We start from the raw sequence: 22,717 nt of genomic DNA on the forward strand, positions 1-22,717 counted from the left end.
TACAGACTCAAGGCTCAGCTACTCGACTGCCAGCACTGACACGTTGCTCAGTCTGCATCTGTCAAACGGTGCGTCACATGGAAGTGTCTGACATTCAGTAGCAACAATCCCAACAACGCTAATCAAACAGCAGATACAAGGCGTACACACACACACAAGCACACACGCACAGCGCTCCGCTTATCAGCAGCTGGCAGCACAGGTCTGTACTCTCTCTATGTTAAGTTCATTTCAATAGACGGCAAATTCAATGGCACTCCAGTTCGCTCCAGTCCAAGTAAGTTCAGCTTGATTCCATTCAGCTCAGTTCACTTCAGCTCAATGCAATTTAACGCATTCAATGCAGTTCTCAGCTTATAAGAAATGAGTCGCGACATGCATTTTTGTGATTGTGGTCAGCACAGCAGTGTTTGATAAAAGCAGCAGATTTAAAGAGCAGATACGTTTTTATCTGCGCTGTAGTCCCTTTACATAATATGTGGTCATAAAGCTGATATGGAGGTTACTGGCGTGTAATGGAAGTCTGAGATGTTATGGCAGCAACTCTCAAAATCAGTCCACATTTGCATATAAATGGACATCAATTTTGTCCCTTCCCTTAGATAAAATGCAAACGTGATTCAACCCCATGACACTTAATAACAGATTTAACTCATTTTAGGTCTTATCAATAAAAAAATGTGCTCTCTCTAGCCTTACAAAACAGCTACACTACACCAATGCCAATAATCAGAAATAATGCCGGAAGCAGTGAGCCCTTCCTCTCGTGAGGCAGAAAGTGGGGAGTGGGTGGGCGTGTAGCACATCTGACTTTCATGAAGGAGACAAGATTTTGCTTCCCATCACAAATTAACTATAATCTTTACTGATCCCTTGCAGGGAAATTGGAACATTTGCCCTTTCACTAACCAAAACCACAATTCTTCCATAACCTGGACCCAGGATTGTAGCTGCCTTCAGCGCTCGGCCATCAGGACACTCCCACAACAGCCACAAACTGCTGTTGCTGAAACAGTTGACAAAGTGAAGGAAGAAGTCACCGTTAAAACTACAAAGGACCAAACCTCGACCTGACTATCGCAACTTGAAGGGAGAGGATGCTCGAATACGCTCTGTGATTGTGGCAGATAACATCAGAATCACCCCTGAAAGGTGAGAAATTAGAGCATCACAGGATCGTCGGGGGCTTCAGTAATAGATGAAATTCTTTTCAGCTTTCAGCAGGAAACCGATGAGGAGCAACAGCTTCTTCTCTGAGCCGTTCAATAAGCCGTTTGTAGAACAAGGATTTCCATTTGCATTTGGAAGCAAAAAAGAGAAGATCCTGAGATTGTGGATTACTCCCCTGGCTTTGCTTTTGAAGGGAAGAATTAAGAAGAGGAGTTTTGGGAGCTTTGCGGGGCAAATGGAATTCAAAGTAGTGTGTGTGTGTTTGAGTGTGTGCGTGCAGGCTTTGTGTGTCTCGGTCTATTTGTCCCACTCGGCGTGTGTTACCGTGCTTTGGAAATGTGCGTGCATGTGAGTGTGTGTGTGTGTGCACAGGTGAGAACTTTTCCAGTCTCTCCACAGCGCCTCTGACTGAGTTTGCAACAGGGAATCTGTGTAAATGAAATCAAGAGTAACAGATTAGAAGCTTTCATTTCTTGAAATGCAATCATATCGACAGCAGTTTGTTGATTGGATTTTCCAAGTTGCGCAGAAGCTGTATGTGAAGTTTGAAGGTGGATTGTTTTTAGAGCTGCCTCTGTGTACACAGGAGGCTGACTCAGCCATCTTTGTCCGCCTTTCACATCCATTTGTCAATATTTTACTTCAGTGAACCTCTCATACACGAGAACTTTAGCAGGTGCTTCTTTTTTGGGTGCTGAAAATTAAAAATATGCTTCTTCGTTGTCGTCATCTCTTTTAAGGAGTTCAGCAAACACAGTGCAGAGCTCTAAAATCTGTACTGAAGAAGATGATCTGTGCTTCCACGCCACAAATAAAATGTCCAGCAGGTCAGTGGAAGTGAGCTCCTGTGGAAAAAACAATCATTTGGTTGATTTGTTGATGCTTTCTGATCTTGTCAGCTGTCAGCCTCTAAATAAAAGAAGTTACGGCCTCGGGTTAGAAAGGTTAATGACTGAGCGAACAAAAGCAGCACAAACTGTTTGCAGAGGCGAGCATAACTCTAAATTAATTATCTTTTTGTTCAGCAAGGCACTAAAATTTCTGATTATGGATGACTAATTAGCACATCCTAATCTGCCCTTAGTTTATCTTTTTTTCCTGGAACTCAAACTCTGCATCTTAAACAGGTGGGTGAAGTGAGCCAGCAACTCAGTCGACATAACAGTCCTTGATTGTTTTGTTGACTACATTTATTTATGTCTGGGTGTAGAACAGCATGTCTTGCCCTCCACAACTATATAGTATGAATAAAGAAGTTTCTCTTGTGTTTTCTGACTTTGAAAAGCAACAAACAGCCACAGGCTGTCTACACTTTCAGCCATGTTTTTCAGCTTTTTTCTCTCAATTTAAATACAGCTGTTCACACTGGGGGCGGCACGGTGGAGCAGCACGTAGTGCGTGTGCCTCACAGCAAGAAGGTCACCGGTTCAATCTCCGGGTCGGGCGGGGGCCTTTTCTGTGAAGTTTGCATGTTCTTGCTGTGCATGCGTGGGTTCTCTCCAGGCACTCCAGCTTCCTCCCACAGACCAAAAATATGCTCATTAGGTTAATTGGTGACTCTTAATTGTCCTTAGGTGAGAGTGTGAGTGTGAATGGTTGTCTATCTTTATATGTTGCCCTGCAACCGACTGGCAACCTGTTCAGGGTGTACCCTGCCTTCCGCCCAATGACAGCTGGGATAGGCTCCAGTCCCCCCGCAACCCCGAAAGGGATGGTCGGGTATGGACGATGGATGGATGGATGTTCACACTGGACTGCACAGCTGTAATTTCTTTGTGTAAAATGTGGCATGTTGCATTATGGGATTGTTAACAGGAAGTAGTGTACATGCCATGGCCATTACTTTTTTCCTTTCACTGAGGCCAATATATAGAGGATATAGAATAGAGTTTATCCATCATAGCCAGTATATCATGCCTGTCTATCTATAGACCTGTCTACAGATACTTACTTGCCTTACAGTATGTAGCAACATGGAACGGCTGTTATGACAAAAGGGAACTTTATTGCTGTTAGCAGACAAAGAACAGAGTAAGTCTGGTTCATGTCTCAACACAGTTAGACAGGCATGTGTCAACATCTGTTTACTGCATGTGCATTATGGGGACTTGGCAGTAGGCTCCTGCGGGTCTGCATAATTTAACAAAGGCTGATATTTATAACAGTGACCACACTGGTGTTTAACCCAGATGCAAAGATGCAGCTTTCTGCTATGTGTCTGTGCATGTTAAAACTCTGACTATAGAGTCCATAAAGCATAGGTTCTCAAATCTATTACTCAAAGGTCTGCATCTGGTTTTTATTCAAGGTCAGGGGTCAAGAATGATTGGCGAATAACGTTTATCAGTTAATCATCACATCTTTTGTGATTAGTCCAGCGTGAACAGCACAGGTAGACAAGACTCATTTATTTCTCACTCAAACATATTCTTATAACTATGTTCACACTAGTTGTTTATTTATGAATTATGAATTATGTCCTTGAGAAAATGAGACACGTTCTATATCTGTGATTTAGGAGCCGATGGCAAATTTTCTGGTGTAATGTTAATGTGTGTACTCGGTAGCAAGTCTGTTGTTTAATATTTAGTATATTGAGCTGTATTGTTTGTTATTAATATTTAATAAAGACTTAATACAACAGTTGACCAATGAAACAAATGTGACGCCTCTTGCAGCTAATAGGCAAGGTGAGTTATTCTCCATGAGTATCCATTTCCATAGAACGGGTAAACTATAGATTATGACTTTTTGGCTCATGCCAGCATTTAGAAAGCTGAATTTGACCTTTTCCACTGCTGATTAATGTTAAATGTGTGCATTTTCTGAATTTAAGAATATTCTGTGGCCTGCATGGCAAGCTTTGGCAGGCCAGGTGTGACCGGTGGGCCACCAGTTGACAACGCGGGCTGGATCCGGACTGACTTCAGATGTAGACCCAGGTTCGGGCTTTGAGAAGCTGTAGAGTTTTGTGCACCTTGCAACAAAGGCTGCTCAATGTTTACATAATTCATTAGCCTTCAAGGCGGCATCTTCAACATTGACTTTGCGGCTCTGCTTTGAACACTCATCATGTAACTGTAACACCTCGTGTTCAAGGCCTGCTTGTTAAACACGTCACGCCGGTCCTCTTCTCCCTCTGACCTTTTTCAATACCCACACCTGCACTGGGTGTTAAAGAATAAATGCAGCTGAGAGAAATTAGACCAATAAATGTTCCTCATGCTGTTTAACAACCATTCACTGTTGGCACTAGCCTGGCCCTGCACTGCTGTGTTGTGGAACAGTGTGTTTTGTAACGAAGAAAAGGGTGGAAAATCTAGCCAAAGGCAAAATGCTCAGAAAGAGAGGCAACACATTCAAGGAAGCTCATGGCAGCTTTTTCATGCTCCTGTTTATATGTTTTTGTCCTTGTCGTCGCAGCACACACTGTCTAATTCGGTGTCTTGTTCCATTTGCTCCAAAGAAACACTGAAACATTACCTTGAAGGCTTTTCATCTGCATCCTCTCACAGCATTCTGCTCATGCCTCCTTTGAGCGTGTCTAGACACCAGAAAGACCAGTGGATTTCAGTGGCATGCTCTAATTTCATGCTTTTTCTTCATTTCTCCCCCTCCTTCCATGTCCTTCCCCTCTTTTGTATGACTTAGACAAACTGTGACAATTGTCAGTGTCACTTTGCTTCATCTGAAGGTTCTTCCGAGCCACAGATACATTCAAAGCAAGACCTTGTAATATTCTGGTTGATGCAGATGACTGTTGTTTGTTTAGTCTGCCAGGAGCTTTTAGATTGAGAAGTTCCTCCATTCTCTTTGAAAGTGCTCTCATTCATGGTTGCCCTTGATGGAACGCACTTGATATGCGATGCGCTGCGGATCCATAAAAGCTTCTTCTCCGGCTTTTGCTCTTAAGTTAAGCTTTGCTAAAGGATTGTACCCTTTTTTACACAGCCAAGATGAAAAGGAGCAGAGGAAGGCTTTATCACACTCACATACAGGTCTTACAGCTGCCAGATTAGAGTTAATATATATTTTCCACTAATTGGCCTTATGTATGAAATGGCCAAGAGTACCCTCAATCTGTAGATTTTGATCAACTGATATTAAGCAGCTATTAGCACAGAGGTGCTGGACGATTTCCTATGATGCTGCACTGATCATGTGAGAGCTGGGAGGAAAATTACTGGAGGAAATGTGTGATAGCGAGGAGATTAACCACTTCACCAGCTTGTCTCACTGCAGGGCAAACTCAACATGTTTTATAAAGCCTGTGCAGGATTCCTACTTTTTATTGCTTTATTACTTTGCCTTTAGCTTGAAGAGGAAATGTTCAGGAAAAAAAACTCTAGTAATCAATATTTCTTTGTATATTATATATGGAGTTTGAAAGTGGTTTATTGCCAACTCGGCAGCTCTGTGAGCTTTATAGCCTCTTCATCGTTTTGGTTTTATGTCACATTTACTGTATGTTCAGTCTGAGGTCTTGTTTTCCAGTCAAATACAGAAATGACAGGCCGATTGCCAGTGACTCCCAAAATGTTTTATATTACCTTTGGATAGTACCAGCAACAGTCCTACGACGAAGGCTGACCTTCCTGAACGGACCTTCGTCACACAGACGTTTGTCCTCACATAATTTTTAAATTAAGGAAATGGTGCACAATTACTGTCAAACAGACTGAGGTAAATTTCTGGAGCTCTTTCACAACAGCTGCTTGTGTGAGTCGCAAAATCAAATTTCGTTGATTTGAAAGTATTGTCCAGCTCAGCTGACATATCCCCTCTGATGACCAGACAATGAGATGAGGGACTTAACAGCAATCAGGTAATGTCCCAGGCTGAGGAAGCGAGCGCTGTTTGGCGCCATGTGGAAGCCAGTTTATTGACTTCTTAAGACCGGGTTGTCAGCTTGTTCCCTGAAGTGCCAAGCAGTGATGTTTCATGCCAAAAATGCCATTTGCTTACAGATCAATAAGGCTTTTCACACACAATATGCTCAGGGATGTGAGGGTGAAATTGTGTGAATTTATTGCTTCAGGATGACATTTTTTTGCGCACAGTTTTTGTTGTGCTGCTGAATATTTCACTGTAAACTGGCAGTTTATGTCACCGCGTTTTGTCTGTTTTCACAGTTTGGGAGACTTTTATTTCATAACCATTATCTCATCCTGTGCGCTTGCCTCCGAGGACCCAGAATGCAATCTGTCATCCAGCAGTGACAGTCACACCCCACAAAGACGGCCCCTTCGTTTCTGACTCAATGAACCCACGGCAGCGGTGCCAAGCAACGCTAAACGCTGCACCATTTTTCATGCCTTTTCTTGTCCCATTCTCCTCCAGCTGAGTGTTAGCTCATCAGAGCTGGCCTGTCTGCCGCCTGCCAAAGCCATCATCTACATCGCCGCGCTCCAACGGAAACACAATCACTGCTTTCTATGGAAAACCAAATGCCAGTCTATAATAGGAGCAATATGTTTCTCTTCTGTCTCTGTTCAAATAACGTGGATGGAATGGCCAGAGAAGGATAGTGTGTGAGGAAGAGAAAGTTAGTGAAGGAGACAGAACGAAACAGACGGATGGTGGAAATAACACTGGAAATTCAGCATCTGCTCCCGCGGAGGAGTTTAAGATCTCCTTTAGAATACAACAGAATCACATCTTCATGGAAATTTAACATCATTAGTTTGAAGAATTTCCCAGTGACTCAGTACAATAAATACATGCCATTAAGTTGCACTTAAGGGAGCTAGTGTGTGGACCTTTCTCCCATGTTTTCATTGCCCTTCATTGTCTTTTATTGGTCCAGCATCTGCCTCTTACTCTATTTGGATGTGCACAATTACTATGCAAAGTGAGTCGTTAATGTAACTTTTTAAGTGCACAAAGTCTGAACAGAAAAGACAACAAAGAAGTTTGACAAAATAACCTTCACTCAAGGTCGAAGTATACAACACTGACACTTAATAAGCTCAAACATTTCATGAACCGTGTGTTAGCAAACCACACTGAAACTGAAGCTTCCAATTGTTCATGTCTATCTGACAAATGTACGTCAATTATTGTTTTTATTATTATTATTATTATTATTATTATTATTATTATTATTATTATTATTATTATTATTATTATTATTTTAGCTCTGGTTTGGTCTCCACCAACTCCTGAGAAAAAAAAAATTTGGCTCTTTAGCTGCTAAATGCTTCACTTCCTTCACAAGCTAGTCGCTAACTTTGTCTGTCATATACATATAATGTATGTAGATGGTGCAGAGTGAGAGCAAACAATGCCTTTCTTTACCTTTGGCATTTTCCTTTATTGCAAAGGTGTAATTGTGGATGTTGGAGGCAATCATATGTTCAGGGTCTGAACATACATGCACTGGTATGAAGTCGGTTTTGTCACTTTTTCTCTTCTTCATACATCGTGACAGAAGATGTAGCAGATAACAGGAGGTGAACATGAAGCACACAGTGTCCAAGTTGCATGTCCTTACAGCAAACAGAGGCATCACACCAGCTGTCAGATATTAAATTCTTGTCATCTTCTTTCATGACATTCTGTGACTTTCCAAATTTTAACTCAGTGTTTCTGACTCGGTAATTCCATCACACTTCATGGAGTCTTGGTAACCATAAGGCCGCACTGTAAAGACCTGCTGTCCGTCACGCTGGCAGGCTCTGCTTGCAGAGAGGCAGAGATGCCACCGTCCTTGTTAGCATCACTGTCACCTGTAGCTCATATCTTAATTATCTGGAAGCAAGCGCTGCACTGTACCTCACACCCACACTGACATTTTATCAGCATCTACCAGTACCTCTTGGCCATCCTGCCACCACATACCTCCTGCCTCCTCTGTAGCTTTGTGTTGAGCAGGAACAGCTTCCATTACAAGCTATCCAGATGGCTGGAGCCTGGCAGTGGCACAGTGATCATTAACCTGCTGGGCTTGTCTCTATGTGCACCTTGTCTCCTTTAATTCGAATCTCCCCTCTTGACTCCCAAATGTCAAAACTTCCCCAGACTCTCAAACTTTGCGGCTATGGAGTCCAGGAGAGGTGTGAGCTGTTTTACAGGCCAGTCATTTCATGAGGCCGTCTGCTCGAGTGCATTAGGTGAACTTCCTGTATGGACCAATCAAATAAGCAGTGAGCATAATTTCTGCTGTTTCCTGGGTCACAATGATGGATGGACCTTTGGTGCCATAACTATTAGAAACTTGTCTGTAGAGTTTTAAGTTTTAAGTCATTAATTGCATTAATCTGATACTCCAACTGGACTGACTTCAGTATGACTTGATCCCACCTCTCAGGTCCTATAGCTTAAGGGACAATCAATTAATGGCAACAGCACAGAGGTTGAGAGCCACAGTAACATGAACAACTGCACGGTTATAGCAGAGATGCTGCCAGACGGCTGCAGCGAAAACAACAAAACAAAAGACTTTGGGCCATCTGGGCAAAAATCTTAATCCTGGCTTAACATTTGCAGCAGAATAGTTCATTGTCATTTGGCAACACAGTGCCTTGGCCAGTAATATGTGTGCAAGCATTTGTATTATATGTCTGCCTGGTAGGTTGCAGCATTGTGCTTAGTTTACTGTTTATCTCACAGGAATCAGGACAGAGCTGGAAATTAATGCGATAATTGACAAATATAAGTCAATGTTTTGTTTGTTTGACAGCAACAAAGGCAAAAAATAAAAATCCCAGGGCCAGTATTCACCAGTAAGATCTCACAGTCGTGCCTTTGTTCCAGGCAATGACACCATGACAGCCTCTCCCTCAGCTCAGACTCGTGTGGATGGTTGCTTTCTTTCTCCATCATAAAGCTCAAAGATACAACTTGAACAGCTCTGATTCTGCAGCAGTGAAATGTCTCTACGCTAATCGTAGCTCTGCTGCTAATGACAATTTAATGTGAAACAGTCCCTATTTGAGTTAAATGCACATTTGGTACAGCTGAGTGTGGCCCAAACTCTGCTTTTAAAATGAGTCCCCTGCTTATTCTATGTCTAGAAAGTCACCACATACACAGAAAAAAAACATTGTTGTATATTTAACGATAAAAGTTGACCCTGTGCTTTTCTTGTCAGTGTGTTTTTTTAAGGCTACGAATGCTCCCTGATTACTTCCTGGGCATTTCTGCTTAAATATTCACACCCCGCAGAAGAAAGGCCATTGTTGCTTATTAAAAATGCATGTGGAGAAACTTTACTGATACAATCCTGGAAAGTGCAGCACTGTGGGGCGCTTTGTCGCACACAGCAGCGTTTTGCGAGAACGGATAAGAGCGGTTTCTGTCGAGCTGTGATACAGCAAAAATCCCCTCTAAGCCATATAAATGACTGCAGCTGTAACTTATTCTGAAAAAGTCACAGCGTTGGAGAAAGTTGAGGGCGAATGACAGGACAGGAATATGACTGGAGTACAAGCTTTGCGTCGGCTGGTGGTAACTGACAGTCTCATTGATTGTTAGTGATTTCAGATCGCTCTCAGTGATTTCAGGGAGTTCACTTCCTCTGATGGAAGAAGACATGCCTCCTGGCAAAGAGGAAGGCAAGAAAGGGGGGGTAAATGGAGAACAGAGCACACCACCATGAAACCTAAGAAGAGGGGACTCTTATTAAAAGACTCTTAATAATACAGTGAGAAACATACATTAATAAATATTGAGAATATTGAGTTTTTGCATCAGAAAATAACTAAGAAAAGGCTCGTGCAGCCTCTGCTTCAGTCCATACTATCTGCGATGTCTCACTTGGACTCTTATATGCACTTGAATTTACTTTATTTCCTCTTTTCTTTTGTTGTTTCTTACCTTGTTATGTTCCAGGTTGTATTGCTTCCGGGCAATTGCTCAGTTTCCCAACACTTGTTTTACTAGTCACCTGTTCTCTATTATCCAATCAGTTCTTCAAGTACTGATACTCCCATCTGTTCACTACCTGTTTACCAGATTGTCTAAGCTCTCCTCACTGACCAGCCTTCCAGACATTATTGTTAGTTGTGAGTTGTGTGTGACCTCTGCCTGCTTTTTGGTTTTGATTCAAGCCGAACCCTCTTTGAGTTCCACTCTCACTGTACTTTTGACTTTTGGACCATTTTTGTTCTCAGCCTTTTTGCCATCTACTCGTCTGCTGTGTTTGCACTGCTGACTGCCTGTTTTGTGTATTACCTTAAAGTAAACTTTGGAAGTTTTTGGACTTCAGTTCAGTGTTTTTGTGTGAGCCTTGTATTTCTGAGTCTTTCTGAGTTCTGGCCATCACCAGTGCAAAGGGATCAATCCCACCACATTAAGTAAGAAAGCTTTAGAAACGCTATTCACAGAAAGAGAGAAAATATGATTAACACCTTTTCTTCACCTTCCACTGCCTCCACCTCCAGGTGAGCTGCAGACACTTGTGACAGTCGAGACTTTGTTTTCCGGCGAGGTGACTTTCAAAATGACTAATTAACGAGGAAATGATCTTGAGGCGCTGAGGAGAAAATCAAGTAGCTGAACTGACCGGCTCCTTCGAGTGCTGACGTTGAGGAGCTGCTGTGTCAGCAACACTGAGGAAGTTGGGAAATTTGTTCAATGACAGAAAAGGTATGCAAAGTCCTGACCACTACAATCACCCGGCTGCTGTCCTTTGAGTCAGTTAGAGCATTTGTTGCATGTTTTATGGGACAGGACAGTGAGGAGTTGCATCTTAAACTGTTGGCTTTGGTAAGAAAAATCTTGTCTCGTAGTATTTCAAACTTGTGTGATGTTTTGGTGTCTGATGAGCCTTCAGACTCGTGGATTGATCGCTCAAACATCATTCAAATAGCTGAACGGCCTCGCCCACACTCTGCTGCTGTTCACATAGCACTTCATGAGCTCCATCTGTACCCAGCACCCACCTGTAGGCTACCAGTCTTATGTTATCATTACCTCTCCCTGTTCTCCGCTGTGCTGAGCTTGGTGTATTTGGTGGAGAGCGAAAAGGTCAAAGTCAATACGGCTATCAGCTCTGCACAACTCTGCATTCACAAAATAATCCCACAAGTTGGTGCACACAATGTTCACGGATGGAGGAGTGTTTTATTGCTTTATTTATACAAATAATCTGTTAAGAATCACGAAATATATGGAGCGAAGGTTACGAGGTAATTCATTCCAAATGGAAATATGGATTTTTGGGATAAACAACCTCTTTGGCATCATACTGAAATGATTGAACATTAAAAATAAAGGCCTCACTCGAGTTGTTTGGGATGTTTAGTCAATTTCCACATAACGTTCGCATTTGATTATGATAATCAGCTCTTCTTCAGCCTCGCTGGGTTTTTTTCTTTTTCGATGTCGCTCTGTGATCTGGCAGCATCTGATCCTTTCGATACCGCGATGAGCGCTGTGGAGAAAATGAGGCAAACATGCTCCTTTTTGATGAATTTGGTTTCAGTATTTTATCACAACAATGTCTGAACTGCTTATGCCTGATTTAAAGAAGAATCAGACTCTCACCTGGAGGAGGAAGAGAGAGTAAACAAGAGAGTACGATTTGATTCGAGCTGGAGTTGCAAATAAATAGCCATATTTATTCATGATGACATCTGTGACACAATCCATATTCAACCAAGGTTGCCTGCACTAAAACCCCGTTGCTGGGCCAGCATGGGTACGTAATTGGCTGTTTTCATACACAGAGTGAAGGAGGCAGGGAATGATCCAGACACTCAGGCTGAGAGGGGCAGGTCAGGGATTTTTCTGCCTTAGGTGTGTTTCACACAAGAGCACAATAAAAACAACAACATTCATTATGTATCACTATGGGAGGGACGCACAGAGACATACCTGGAGGGACACGCAGACAGATGGGAGCGCTAAAACTGACAGGATGACAGCCTGAATGATGGACAAACAAAACAGAGAGTGGCAAGTAATGTCCGACATCGCCTCCCGTCAGAGCTCACGCGTACACAACAGCAAACAGCGAGAGCTTGTTCTTTCATCCGTGCAGCAGATGTGGATTTTCACGCAGACAGATTGGTTTATTTGCTATTCCAACATTTCTCAGAGGCAGAAATAATCTAATTGGATGAATTAAAAATCAAAAAGGCGGAGCCTAAGAAGCACAGGGTTTGTCTCAGTGACCTCAGAGTGAACCGCGCTAAAAGACGCGGGGGCTGTTGCCGAGGCTGCCAACCCAACATTGATGGATGTAAAGAGAAGGCTGATAGAAACCCGGGAGCTGCCTGTGCTACTGTGTTATGTTCCATGTGCTGCCCTGAGTGCCACAGCAAGAGACTGCTTGAGACACTCCCTGGTTAAATAAGGAAAGGGCATCTTGTGATTGAACTGGAATTAAAAGACACACTTTTGTTCTATGGCCTCACAAGTTGCTCTGAATACTGTAAATGTTTGCAAATTTACATTTTGACCTGATTGTGACTCCGAATTAAAAGTCAGGGCATCATAAAAGTCATTAGGATACATCCTCTGGGGACCATGAATGCTTGCATCAGTTGGACTAATTAGTGAACGGACAGTTGTGCACCACAGCCACTCCAGGGCTGATAAAGAGAAAGGAAAAACTTCTCACAGGCTGCAGTGATCCAGTGGAAATGTACAATGAGGAGTGTAGAGGTTAAAATTTTACAGAAGGTGGACATTTTTCTGGTTGGCTTAACATGACTGCCTTGTCAGCCATATTTTCAGTGTGAAAAGGATTTTATTTTACTTCTAAGATAGTCAGGAATTACAAAACTTTGTAGAAGTGGAAAAGCCAGTTTCCAACTTTTGTGACTTAAATCAAAACTCCACTCACTGACATTTAAAGGTGTGCTATGCAGGACTTTACTAAAAATCAAGGTTCAGACTCATAGAGAAGTAATCCCTCTCAGTCATCACTTATGATCCACTAGAAGTGTAGGGCGGGGTATTTATCTGCAGAGACCCTGCCTCCACCGGTATTTCTTATTTTGCTGTGGTCAGGATGTTTGTCTTTGGGCAGTGGGTGTGCAGCCCCCGGCCAATGACAGCATGCAGGTGTGGCCAGGTGTGAGGCCGTAAGCGGCTTGCATCCAAGAGGAAGTGCCCAAAATGGTGGGCACAGCGTGGAAAAAATGCCAATGAGACTAAGCTCGTTCCAAAATGAGAGTGAATCCGGGCTTGGCATTCACCTGCTGGCAAGCCCTGAAGAAGAGGATGGGGATGAAGAGCAACACAGAGTTGGCTTGTTTTCTGTTGGAAAGATAGGTGCTGGCGGTTAGCTTAGTTAGCTTGCTGACAACAGTAGCACTTCTGGTGGCGTTGAGCCAATGGGGAGGGGTCAGGTTTGAACTTTTCCTGCTTGGCTTACCTTTAACAATGAGTCAAGTCGTCTGCCTTCACATCAGCTGTGCTTATCTGCAGAGTGTAACTCCATCTCCTCCATCTTCTTTGAAACCCTTGTTTAAAAATCTGTCTGTGTATGAGATCTTCCGCCTCGCCTCCCTCGTGTATTCGCCTACACTACGTCTTCATTATGAGACCGAGCTTCGCTGTGTTCCTCCTCTCTCCACCAGAAGCCTATTAGGGATTTTCCCTTTTATTTATTGATTAATACATCATCAAGTGGAGCTCCAGCCGCAGCCAAGGGAACAACAGCGAGGTTCCCCTGGTGTCTGCAGCCTTCGTCCCGGCTGCCCACTTAAGATTCAGGACTCGCCTCGCTTGTTAGACAATGATTGCCATTATTCTTTTTTTTTTTTTTTTTTTTTTTCTTTTCTGCAAGGCAGTGACGCAAGTGAGAGAGCTGCTGTATGTATTTTCATTGCAGCAAGGGAAAAACAAAAAACGTCTGAATCAGAATTGTTGAAATTACCAGACTTAAGAAATGTTGGTGAATTTGGGGCGCGGACATATCTGCAGCTTAACCCCTTTTTATGGGCATATAAAGGGATTTTTAACCTCCTTTAATAATAAAGCACCTTGCTTTTTCTTATCAAAGGCGCAGCACTGTGAAACTGCTGGATGTAACATCAAAGCATGAAGTATTCCCCCAACCTACAAAATCAGTCTCACCACAAACAAGTAGGCAGAGAGAATGGGATCAGTGTGGCTGTGAGGAGAGGGAGGAAGAGGAGAGAGGAGAGGAGGCAAGAGGGGAGAGGAGAGAAAAGAAAGTGGAGCTTTGTAGGAGAAGCTTTGTGAGGCTTTTTCCTCCCTCGCTGTCAGGCCACAGAACATTAAAGTGGAGGAGAGGAATTTGCATTCTCTAAATCGCTCCCTCTCTTTTGCTGGCTCCTGAACTCACATGCTGACTGTCATGCAGCCTGCGCTCACACATGCACGACCTCTCGCAGTTCACTGAAGCTTTGCTGCCACATTTCCATCAAAACACTTCGCTAAAGCAAACAGAGCACATCAATAAATACCTGTGAGGCACAGCTAGATGTTAGGAATATTCGAAACACTTCTTTGTAGGTCAGCACCACAAACTCCAGCCTCCAAAATGATCAGAAGGTTGAATTAACACCTCTTTAAAACAGTTCCAACAAAAACTAAACACTATAACCTTCATGACGATAGGATTACATATAATCCTGAGCTGTTGTACTTAATAAACTGGCAACCTGAGTGCATTTTGGAAGGATAATGAAGCATTAATTGCTTTAATTCCACTCGATGCCCACGCGGCTCTCAGCCTTGTGGCCTAAAAGGTGTGCAACCCCTCACAGTATTTAGAGGTCCAGATGCAAAATGTACCAAAGCGACACGAGTCCAACTTCTCAGCACAGCATTAAAAAGAGTCATTTGTGTTTTAATCACCAATTGCTTGAAAACCTGTAACATTTGCTCAGCTGTATTGAGATGCAAGTAAAAGCATTAAAATGTGCAGTAGACTTGAGCTTGAGTTGGACTCAATTCAGGGAAAGGGGAATTTGAGAGTTGAGACATAAAGATTGAACTTAATAAGAAGGAATAGACTTTCTGCAGTCTGCAGTGAGACAGTGGAAATGCAGGCCACAAGGAGGAGTGTAGCTGCTAAATCATCCAGAAGGTCCACGCTTTCTGCCGGAGTGGACGAGTTTGATTAGCTTAAAGCAGTGTATTTAGCCATGTTAGCAACTAAACAGTAGGGTGGTTGTCCAAAATGACCAATAAGACAAGGTTCTCAAAAAGGAAAACGTGATTTGCAAAAGGATCAAATGAATCTGGGCAGATTTCCTGGATTAATTGTGAAAAAAAAGTCTTCAATTCATATTTTAACTTATATTAAAACATGATAATAAGCACAAAGTAAATATATAACAATTAGTGGAAGAACACAGTCGTGATGAATGACAGCATACCTTAAAAAAAAATCATCTTTTCAACAAAAATAGAAAATATACTCATTGTCTGCGGTCACTAAACCTCCTCCAATAACCCCACGTCCCACCCATGGGACATGAAAGATAAATTACAGGATGAAATATAATTAAAACACAATGCATAATCTGTCATTCACATTGATGGTGTAATTAGAAAGGAAAGTGGTTGCTGAACAGGAAGTCTGTCACAGCCATTATTCCATCCAGTCATCAATAGTGTTGGGAGTGCAGCCCAGCAGATGATGCACACATCACGCACGGCTCTGGCTGTTTGACTATGTAATATATTTGGCTTCAAACAATACACACATGGGAAAACAATATCCACACACACCCCCGTGTACTTGCTCGTGAAACAGTGGAGGGGCAGGACGGCTGGACAACACAATACTCTCAGGCAAGTCCCGCCTCTTTAAGCTTCAAACCAGAAGCCCACATGTGCCTCTGCTTCTAAATCTGGCAGGAAGGCAGGGCTGCAACTCAGAGAGGCAGAGAAACGAGACTCTCCACAGCAGAGCAGCAACTTTCAAGAAAAAAGAAGAAGGGAAAAAAGAAAGAAAGAAAGAAAGAAAGGGGAAGACAGTCAGGTCACAGGAGTCCACCAAGCGTCCAGGAAACAGCTCACAGCTCAGGGACTCGGCCAAAAGAGGCGGGGAGCAGTTTGTTATTGGAAAAGCTGACAAGAGAGCGAGGCAGCGGGGAGGGGAGAGCAGGAGAGAGGTGGCTGTCTGACTTTGACTTGGTCAGTGAAGGCCTCATGCAGCTTCTGACCAGCAACTTTTCATCTTGCTGACACCTCGACTTTGAACAGAGCTCACCGGGAGCCCAGAGCAGAGGGGAAGCAAAGAGAGGGACAAAGAGGAAACAGGAAGGAAAAGAGAGACAGAGGGGAAACCATGGTAAGTCTGGACTCACTGCCTTGTTTGGACTGCCCATTCAGTGTGGCTGTTGGTGTGGCTGTGGTGGTGGGCGTGGAGGTGGGCTGAGCTTTGAGCGCTGCTGCTTTATTCCTCCAGAAAGTGGACCAAATTAAAGCTGGAGTTCTTCCTTTTTCAGTTTTCCTGTAGACATATTTCTCTTTTTTTATTTTCTTACTTTGTGCTCGCCAGAAAAAAAACCCCCAAAAAAAACCATTAGAACAACTTTACAAACGCAGCGCCCTCGAGACTGAAGCAGTTAATTTATTTGTTGGCAAACCAGAAGCAAAGAAATAAAGCTCGGGAACATTCTTTTCAGTCAGAAATGAAATGACAAGAAAAGTGATTTCCAACCCCGTTTGCTCCAAATTTCAAGCCCTTCCTGCATTCTTGGTGTACAGAGAGACAGACTGGGTGGGTGACCTCCCCACTTCCCCATATCAGCCCCCGCAACACATTTGGTTTCAATTACTTTGTCCCTCTGGGGAACAAGCTGCTATAAATAAGTAACAAGAAGCTGAGTGTGGATAGACTGCAGCCTACTGTCGGGGTCCGACTGAGGGGGAGGAGGAGGAGGAAGCACATGCCTTAACACTGACTTTGGCACTGCTCCTTGTGGGTGGGGGTGAGCGGCTGGCTCAGTTGTGGTGAAGGGCCGTGTGTGTTGGGGAGAAGAGGTCTCGGTTAGCTCTGGTCTCTGTGGAGCTCAGTGGGTTGGAGTAATTTCTGTTAGTAAGAGCAAGTCCTTCCAGTTCAGAGACCAAATCATTACACACCCAAACCGCGTGCCTGCCTGCTGCTGTCTCATTTCTCTTTTTACTCCTGTGGGATTTTCTCACATCAAAACTCAGGACTCCAAAACTGAGACATGAAAGCACAAACATCTCAAGTCAGGTCAAGATTTAGTCTCACAGTGGTCATGTTCAAGCAAAGTCTCAAGTCCTGATTTTTGGGGATTTACATCAGGTTTGAGTCTCAGGTTTGTAGCTGGTTAAATTAATTAGCTGTTATCAACGTTTTCAGTGTCAAAGATTGTAGGTTTGCACACTCCAGCTCCTTCTCATAATCCACTCTCCGTCCATTTGATCCAAACATTTTTCTCTTTGACAAAGCACACTGCTTTAGAGCACCTCAGAGAACCCGGCTGCCTCTTGCTCTAACAGTTTAAAAAACATGATCTAGGGCTTTTTTAAATTACATTACGGCTCGTTTAAATCCAGACAGAAGAGTAATGAGCGGCGCCTTTTCCAGAAGACTTTTCAAACTTAATATTGCTGCCTCAGGTTTAGCAAAGGTCTCATTATCGCACTTTATTTTGACAAGATTTTCTGCAGACTCCTGTGAGCGTGACGAGAGAAAAGTCTGGCTACACTTCATTACACTTATTGAGACGCAACAGATTTGCCCTTTTTGGTCACCGGCATCAAAGTTACAAATCAGAACTATCTCAACCAGCAGGACTGAGCATTTCTGGTCTCCTTTGGGTGAAACACAGAACTGTAGGTGAGTGTCTGTGCGAAGGTTGTTCACAGGATTTCTCGTAATTAAATTAATAGACTGTAAAAAAGTTAGTTCTTCCATTTGGAGGTCATATAAAAGCAACGCAATGGACTATTGCATCATCATTTCCCTGCAACAAAACAATTAAACAGTTTTTTTGACAAATTGATGTGACTACTAGCAAAGATTTGGGACACTTAGAGCAGTCGCAGGCTAATCATCTTTTCTTTTTTTTTTTTTCAGTGAAAAATATTGCAGATATTACAATTCCATTTAAAACTGTGACTCATATCGCACAATACCTTCCAATATAATTGTAATATTAGGAACTACTGTACATTTTCTTAACAGCCAGACCGTATCCAGTCGTAGACGAACATAAAGTATCACATCAATTTTTCCTGTTGTGGCATCAAATGTAGGGCCACTTTATGGATTATTCAAATGTTGCACTTTAATATATATCTTTAAAGCTTTTTAGTCTTTCCATCTTAGTCCTTTTAAAATGTCACATTTGCATTGAAAATGAGGATGCAGCAGTGAGTATCAGCTTCATGCTTTCACAACATCCCTCAAAGCAAAGTCCACTCAGGGATCAGACGAGTTTTCTTTTTGCTTCTTTCATTGGAAGCAAAGAACGACGGGAAAAGATGAGGGAAATCAGCAGGAACTGTCCCACTGACAGCCAGCAGCAGTTTTGAGTCTTTGCACTTGTTCATACGTCGACACATTTGGTTGAAGTAGCCTCTGCCACCAGGAAACTCCTGAGTCCTTCCCCTCCCACTGTGGCTCGGACATGTAACACAGCCCACCTGCTTCAGGACACGCAGCAGCTGTCGCTCTACACACAGTTATATTAGGAACCGAGTCAGGGCTCCAAATATCCCCCGACCTTCCAGCCCCCGACCCCGTCTCTCTGTCTCTGTCTCTGTCTCTCTCTCTGTCTCTGTCTCTTCACAAGCCTTTTACTGTCGTCCTGCATGTAGCTTCCAACTGTCTACTGTCACCTCATTCCAAAGACAGAGCTTTAAACTGACACTGAGGTGCTGCACATGCAACTGTTGTTTTTGGCTGCAAATTGATGCTGATTACCACTTCAAAATGTGGATAAACTTCAGATAAGTTGCTGATTGTCGATGGAATAATCAAACTGGACAAAATACCCTCATATATTCTTAAAATCTAGGGAATGCAATGTCTGTTGCTTGGTCGACTGCTTTGGTCCAGACTGAAATATCTCAACAACTGGTGGATGATTAGTCAATTTTGTGCAAACATGCACGGTCCCCAGAGGATGAACCATGCTGACTTTGGTGATCCCTGGTCTTTTCCTGTAGTGGCACTATGAGGTTGACATTTTTAGTGAAATGTTTGTATAACATTGGATTATTTCCCATTTAGATTTCTGATAACTAGTCTTGTGATGGCGCTAGCATCAGCACGGGCAGCACTCCCATTTGGTATTTTCTTGAGCTTCAGATTTGCGTGGCTGTATTTTGTGTGGTATGTTGGTGGTCAGCCCAGAGCACATGATGCACAGGCGAGAGGAGGGCCGCAGATAGGTTCATTCAAGTGAGGCAGCACACGGGAAGTTGCAGTATTTTGGTTGAAAATGTGTTTCTGCGCGTTAATCCGCTGCCAACCAGATGATTTTTGGTGTTCTGTTTATGAGGGAGACATCAGATTACCAGAGCTCATTAATCCTGTGTGTTACAGCCCATTTCTCCCAACTAATGTTTAATTCTTGAAATATCTTACGGGCTAAAGCTGCTTGAGATATGATGCAACTGTTTACAATGAAAAATACAGTACGATTCGGAGAATGTGTGTCTGTCGTCATCATGACTATGATAATCAGAACGAAACTAACACGTACGTGTGTGGGTCTGCAGCTTGTTGAGCTGTTATCATCATGCATCACTGTGGCTCTGCTGTTTCAGAGCGACGAGAACAGGGATGTGACTGGCTGAGAGTGTACTTATTAATTACTACATCCTCTGATCTATATTCACATTCATGCAGCCCTTTTGCACATTGTGTTGCTGCACATACATGAACCAAAATAGCAGGTGTGTATGGAGACAGTCTGTGCAACCAACACCGAGCATGTTGCACTCATGCAATTAAAATAGTGCCAGCAGTCTTGTTAATATTAAAAATAGATGGATGAATTATTGGTTTTATTTATATTTTGAATAAACCCTGAAATAATAAGCTGTAAGCATGTTGTTTATGTTGTGTTAAGGTCCTTGATTTTACAAATACACAAAGGCAGCATTTGCGACAACTCCAGGCATCATTTGAACTTTCATTTGTTGCTGCTTTCATGCAAGCTTTGTGACACCGGTTGATGTCAGAACGTCGTCTGAGACTCTGGCACTGTTTCCACCCACTGAGCCACATTCCAGCACAAGTGCTGCAAAAGTCAACAGAGTCTCTCCCAGCCTGCTGTGTGCTGAGAGTGTCTGGAGGTTTTATCCTTTCCAACAGAAATTTGCAGCAGCAGTTTGGCACATTAGAGCCACGCTTCAGAAGATCTGCCTTTTTTCTCATCTGATCAACATTTAGCATCTCACCAGCCGCTCTGCGATGAGGTCTTCTCTGCTCCGCTGAACAGGAGGGAGACAGAAATTGGTCGGCCATGGTTATTAGCATTCCTAAAATTTTCTTCAAAATCATTATCGTTACTCTGAAACTGCTCACTGTTGCAACTTGTTAAATGCTATGAAAAAATATGTGGTGCGAGCAGGAAAGTGTGAAGAAGTGACCACGAAGGACAGAGAAAAAAGAGTTAGAAGTTAAAGTTAAAGAAAGCCAGATCACACTGACACAGAGAAAGGCAGCGCAGGAAAACCAGCAGTGAATTAGGGAGTTCATCTGTGTCCTCTTAGCATCCACAGCAGAACAACAAAATAACCAGAGCAACATGAAATTAAGACTTTCATAAAGGGGATTTCAGCTGCTTGTTTTTCCACCTTAGAATGATGTAAAACACAGCAGCTGTGTTGCGCAGCGTGGATGAACCACAGAGACCGGAGGCGCAATGAAGGCACGAATACAGCAGCCCTTTGAGCAAATGTGATGAAACTGCTGCTTTTTCAAGAGATAATACAGTGCTGGATCTTTGACGCACGTCTTGCGTGGGCTTACTCCAAAATCAATGTGTGACGTTAGTGCTTGCTGCTGACTTTTGCTCTTAGTTTTCCACCCCTCGCAGTCACAGTGAAGGCCACGTATAGCTGCCGGTAACCCATCATTTGCTTTCACCGCCAGTCCACATGTTCAGATGTGGTGACAAATCTTTTCCATTAGTTGCAGCTTTCCTACATGTGCAGTGCTTGAATTAGACCTGTGCTTACCAGTTCAGAACCAGAGCGTTAGATTTCTGTCCAAATGAGAGCTGTTTTAACTCAGTACTGCAACTTTATAATGAATGTTGGTACACATGTAGCTGTCATAGATGTCAGGTCAAAGGGGCTCAAACTCTTATGAGTGGAGGCTGTCTGAGCTACAATTTTTGGTTTTTGTACAGTTGGAAACATGCTGGATAAGAGCCTAGATTTTTCATTCTTGTCCATGAATGGTCTGTGTGGAGTCTGGCAGGTATTAGAGGTAAATTTTTTATCCAGTCTAGCATACAATTTGTACCCTTAATTGCTTAATGTGTTCTTGGGCAGGCTGCTGATTGAGCATACTGGGCCTTTTTTAAACTGGAATTAAATGTAACACGCGTACTGTTTCATTGGATTCTCTTGTGGTGACATTTAACTTCTGCTCGCGACTATTAGTGATCCTATTGTAACCACACAATTGTCCATTAAGTTTAGCCATTTTTGTTAAGTACAAGGCTTCAGTTTCCCGTTTGCCCTGAGTTTCGTGTTGCAGGCACAAGGTGTTGGAGTGGATTTGAAATAACTACAGCAACTTTATTTGCACTTTGTTTTTACAAAGCCAAACCAAAGCACAACTGTCCCCAGAGGTGTACACACAATACATCTGAGCGTCAAACAGACCCCATGTGACTCTGATCAAGGACACCTTCAGCTTTTAACCAGTATGGCTGCCCATTTACAGCACTATACTTAACAGCTGCCAGCGTTCCTTGTGGACTCATACTTCAGCTTTCTATAACCATAAAACCAACCACAGTCTGGAAAATTGGGAGGAATGAGTCATCAGACCTTTCATTTTGGTGCTACTGAGTATCGCAGTAGAATACCAAGTGAAGCATCGCTGCTTGTTGATATGGAACAAAAACAGTTTGTGAATGCAGTGTGAAACAGTCTTGAGGTGTTGATTCAACTTTGTGATACTTCTGTGGTGTTTAGCAACAGAACCACCACAAAACTGTGGCAGCAAGTAACCGTAACAAGTGGTGTTAGAAAGTGGTGGTGTTAACCTTAAAGGCACCCTTTCAGTTTCAGTTTAGTTTCATGCTTAATGCTCTACTAATCAATGTTTTATAATACCAGTGGATTAAATAAATGCAATGTGATGGAAGCCCTTGTAGTGAAAAAACCTGCAGAGAATTATCACTGAGCTTTTTAGCTCGTGGTTCAGTGTCAGGCTGCTCAACAACCCTCCTTCAGTCAGGACCTGTTTTCTGCAGACTGGTGGAACATCTAGCAGCTAAATAGACCAGTATTTTTTTTATCACATGTCCATGGAGACCAAAACTGAGCTAAAAGGAGAGTGAATATTGCATCTGGTCTGTGTGTAATTTGGGCAAACTGATTGCTAATGTGTTAGCCTTTATCGTAAGGATGTTTTGCAGGTTTACACCTCAGTGGAACCACAAAAATCCGTCAA

General features: G+C 42.9%; 2 protein-coding genes across 4 annotated transcripts in view; one reads left to right on the forward strand and one right to left on the reverse strand.

Annotated features, from left to right (window-relative positions):
• sgcd (sarcoglycan, delta (dystrophin-associated glycoprotein)) overlaps positions 1-22,717 on the forward strand; it is a 263,045-nt gene that overhangs the window by 122,102 nt on the left and 118,226 nt on the right. The window contains exon 1 of one of the 3 annotated variants that reach the window (XM_070982520.1): positions 16,218-16,390. The exons of the other annotated variants lie outside the window; for them this stretch is intronic. Within the exon in view, the coding sequence (XP_070838621.1) occupies positions 16,388-16,390 (3 nt within the window). The 5' untranslated portion in view covers positions 16,218-16,387. Of the gene's footprint in view, positions 1-16,217; positions 16,391-22,717 lie in introns of those variants that run through there. 3 annotated transcript variants of the gene reach the window in all.
• Positions 1-22,717, reverse strand: part of rars1 (arginyl-tRNA synthetase 1) — a 448,982-nt gene that overhangs the window by 89,396 nt on the left and 336,869 nt on the right. The gene's annotated exons all lie outside the window — the stretch shown is intronic.

Source organism: Chaetodon trifascialis, chromosome 16, assembly GCF_039877785.1.
Source record: "Chaetodon trifascialis isolate fChaTrf1 chromosome 16, fChaTrf1.hap1, whole genome shotgun sequence".
Taxonomy (NCBI): domain Eukaryota; kingdom Metazoa; phylum Chordata; class Actinopteri; order Chaetodontiformes; family Chaetodontidae; genus Chaetodon; species Chaetodon trifascialis.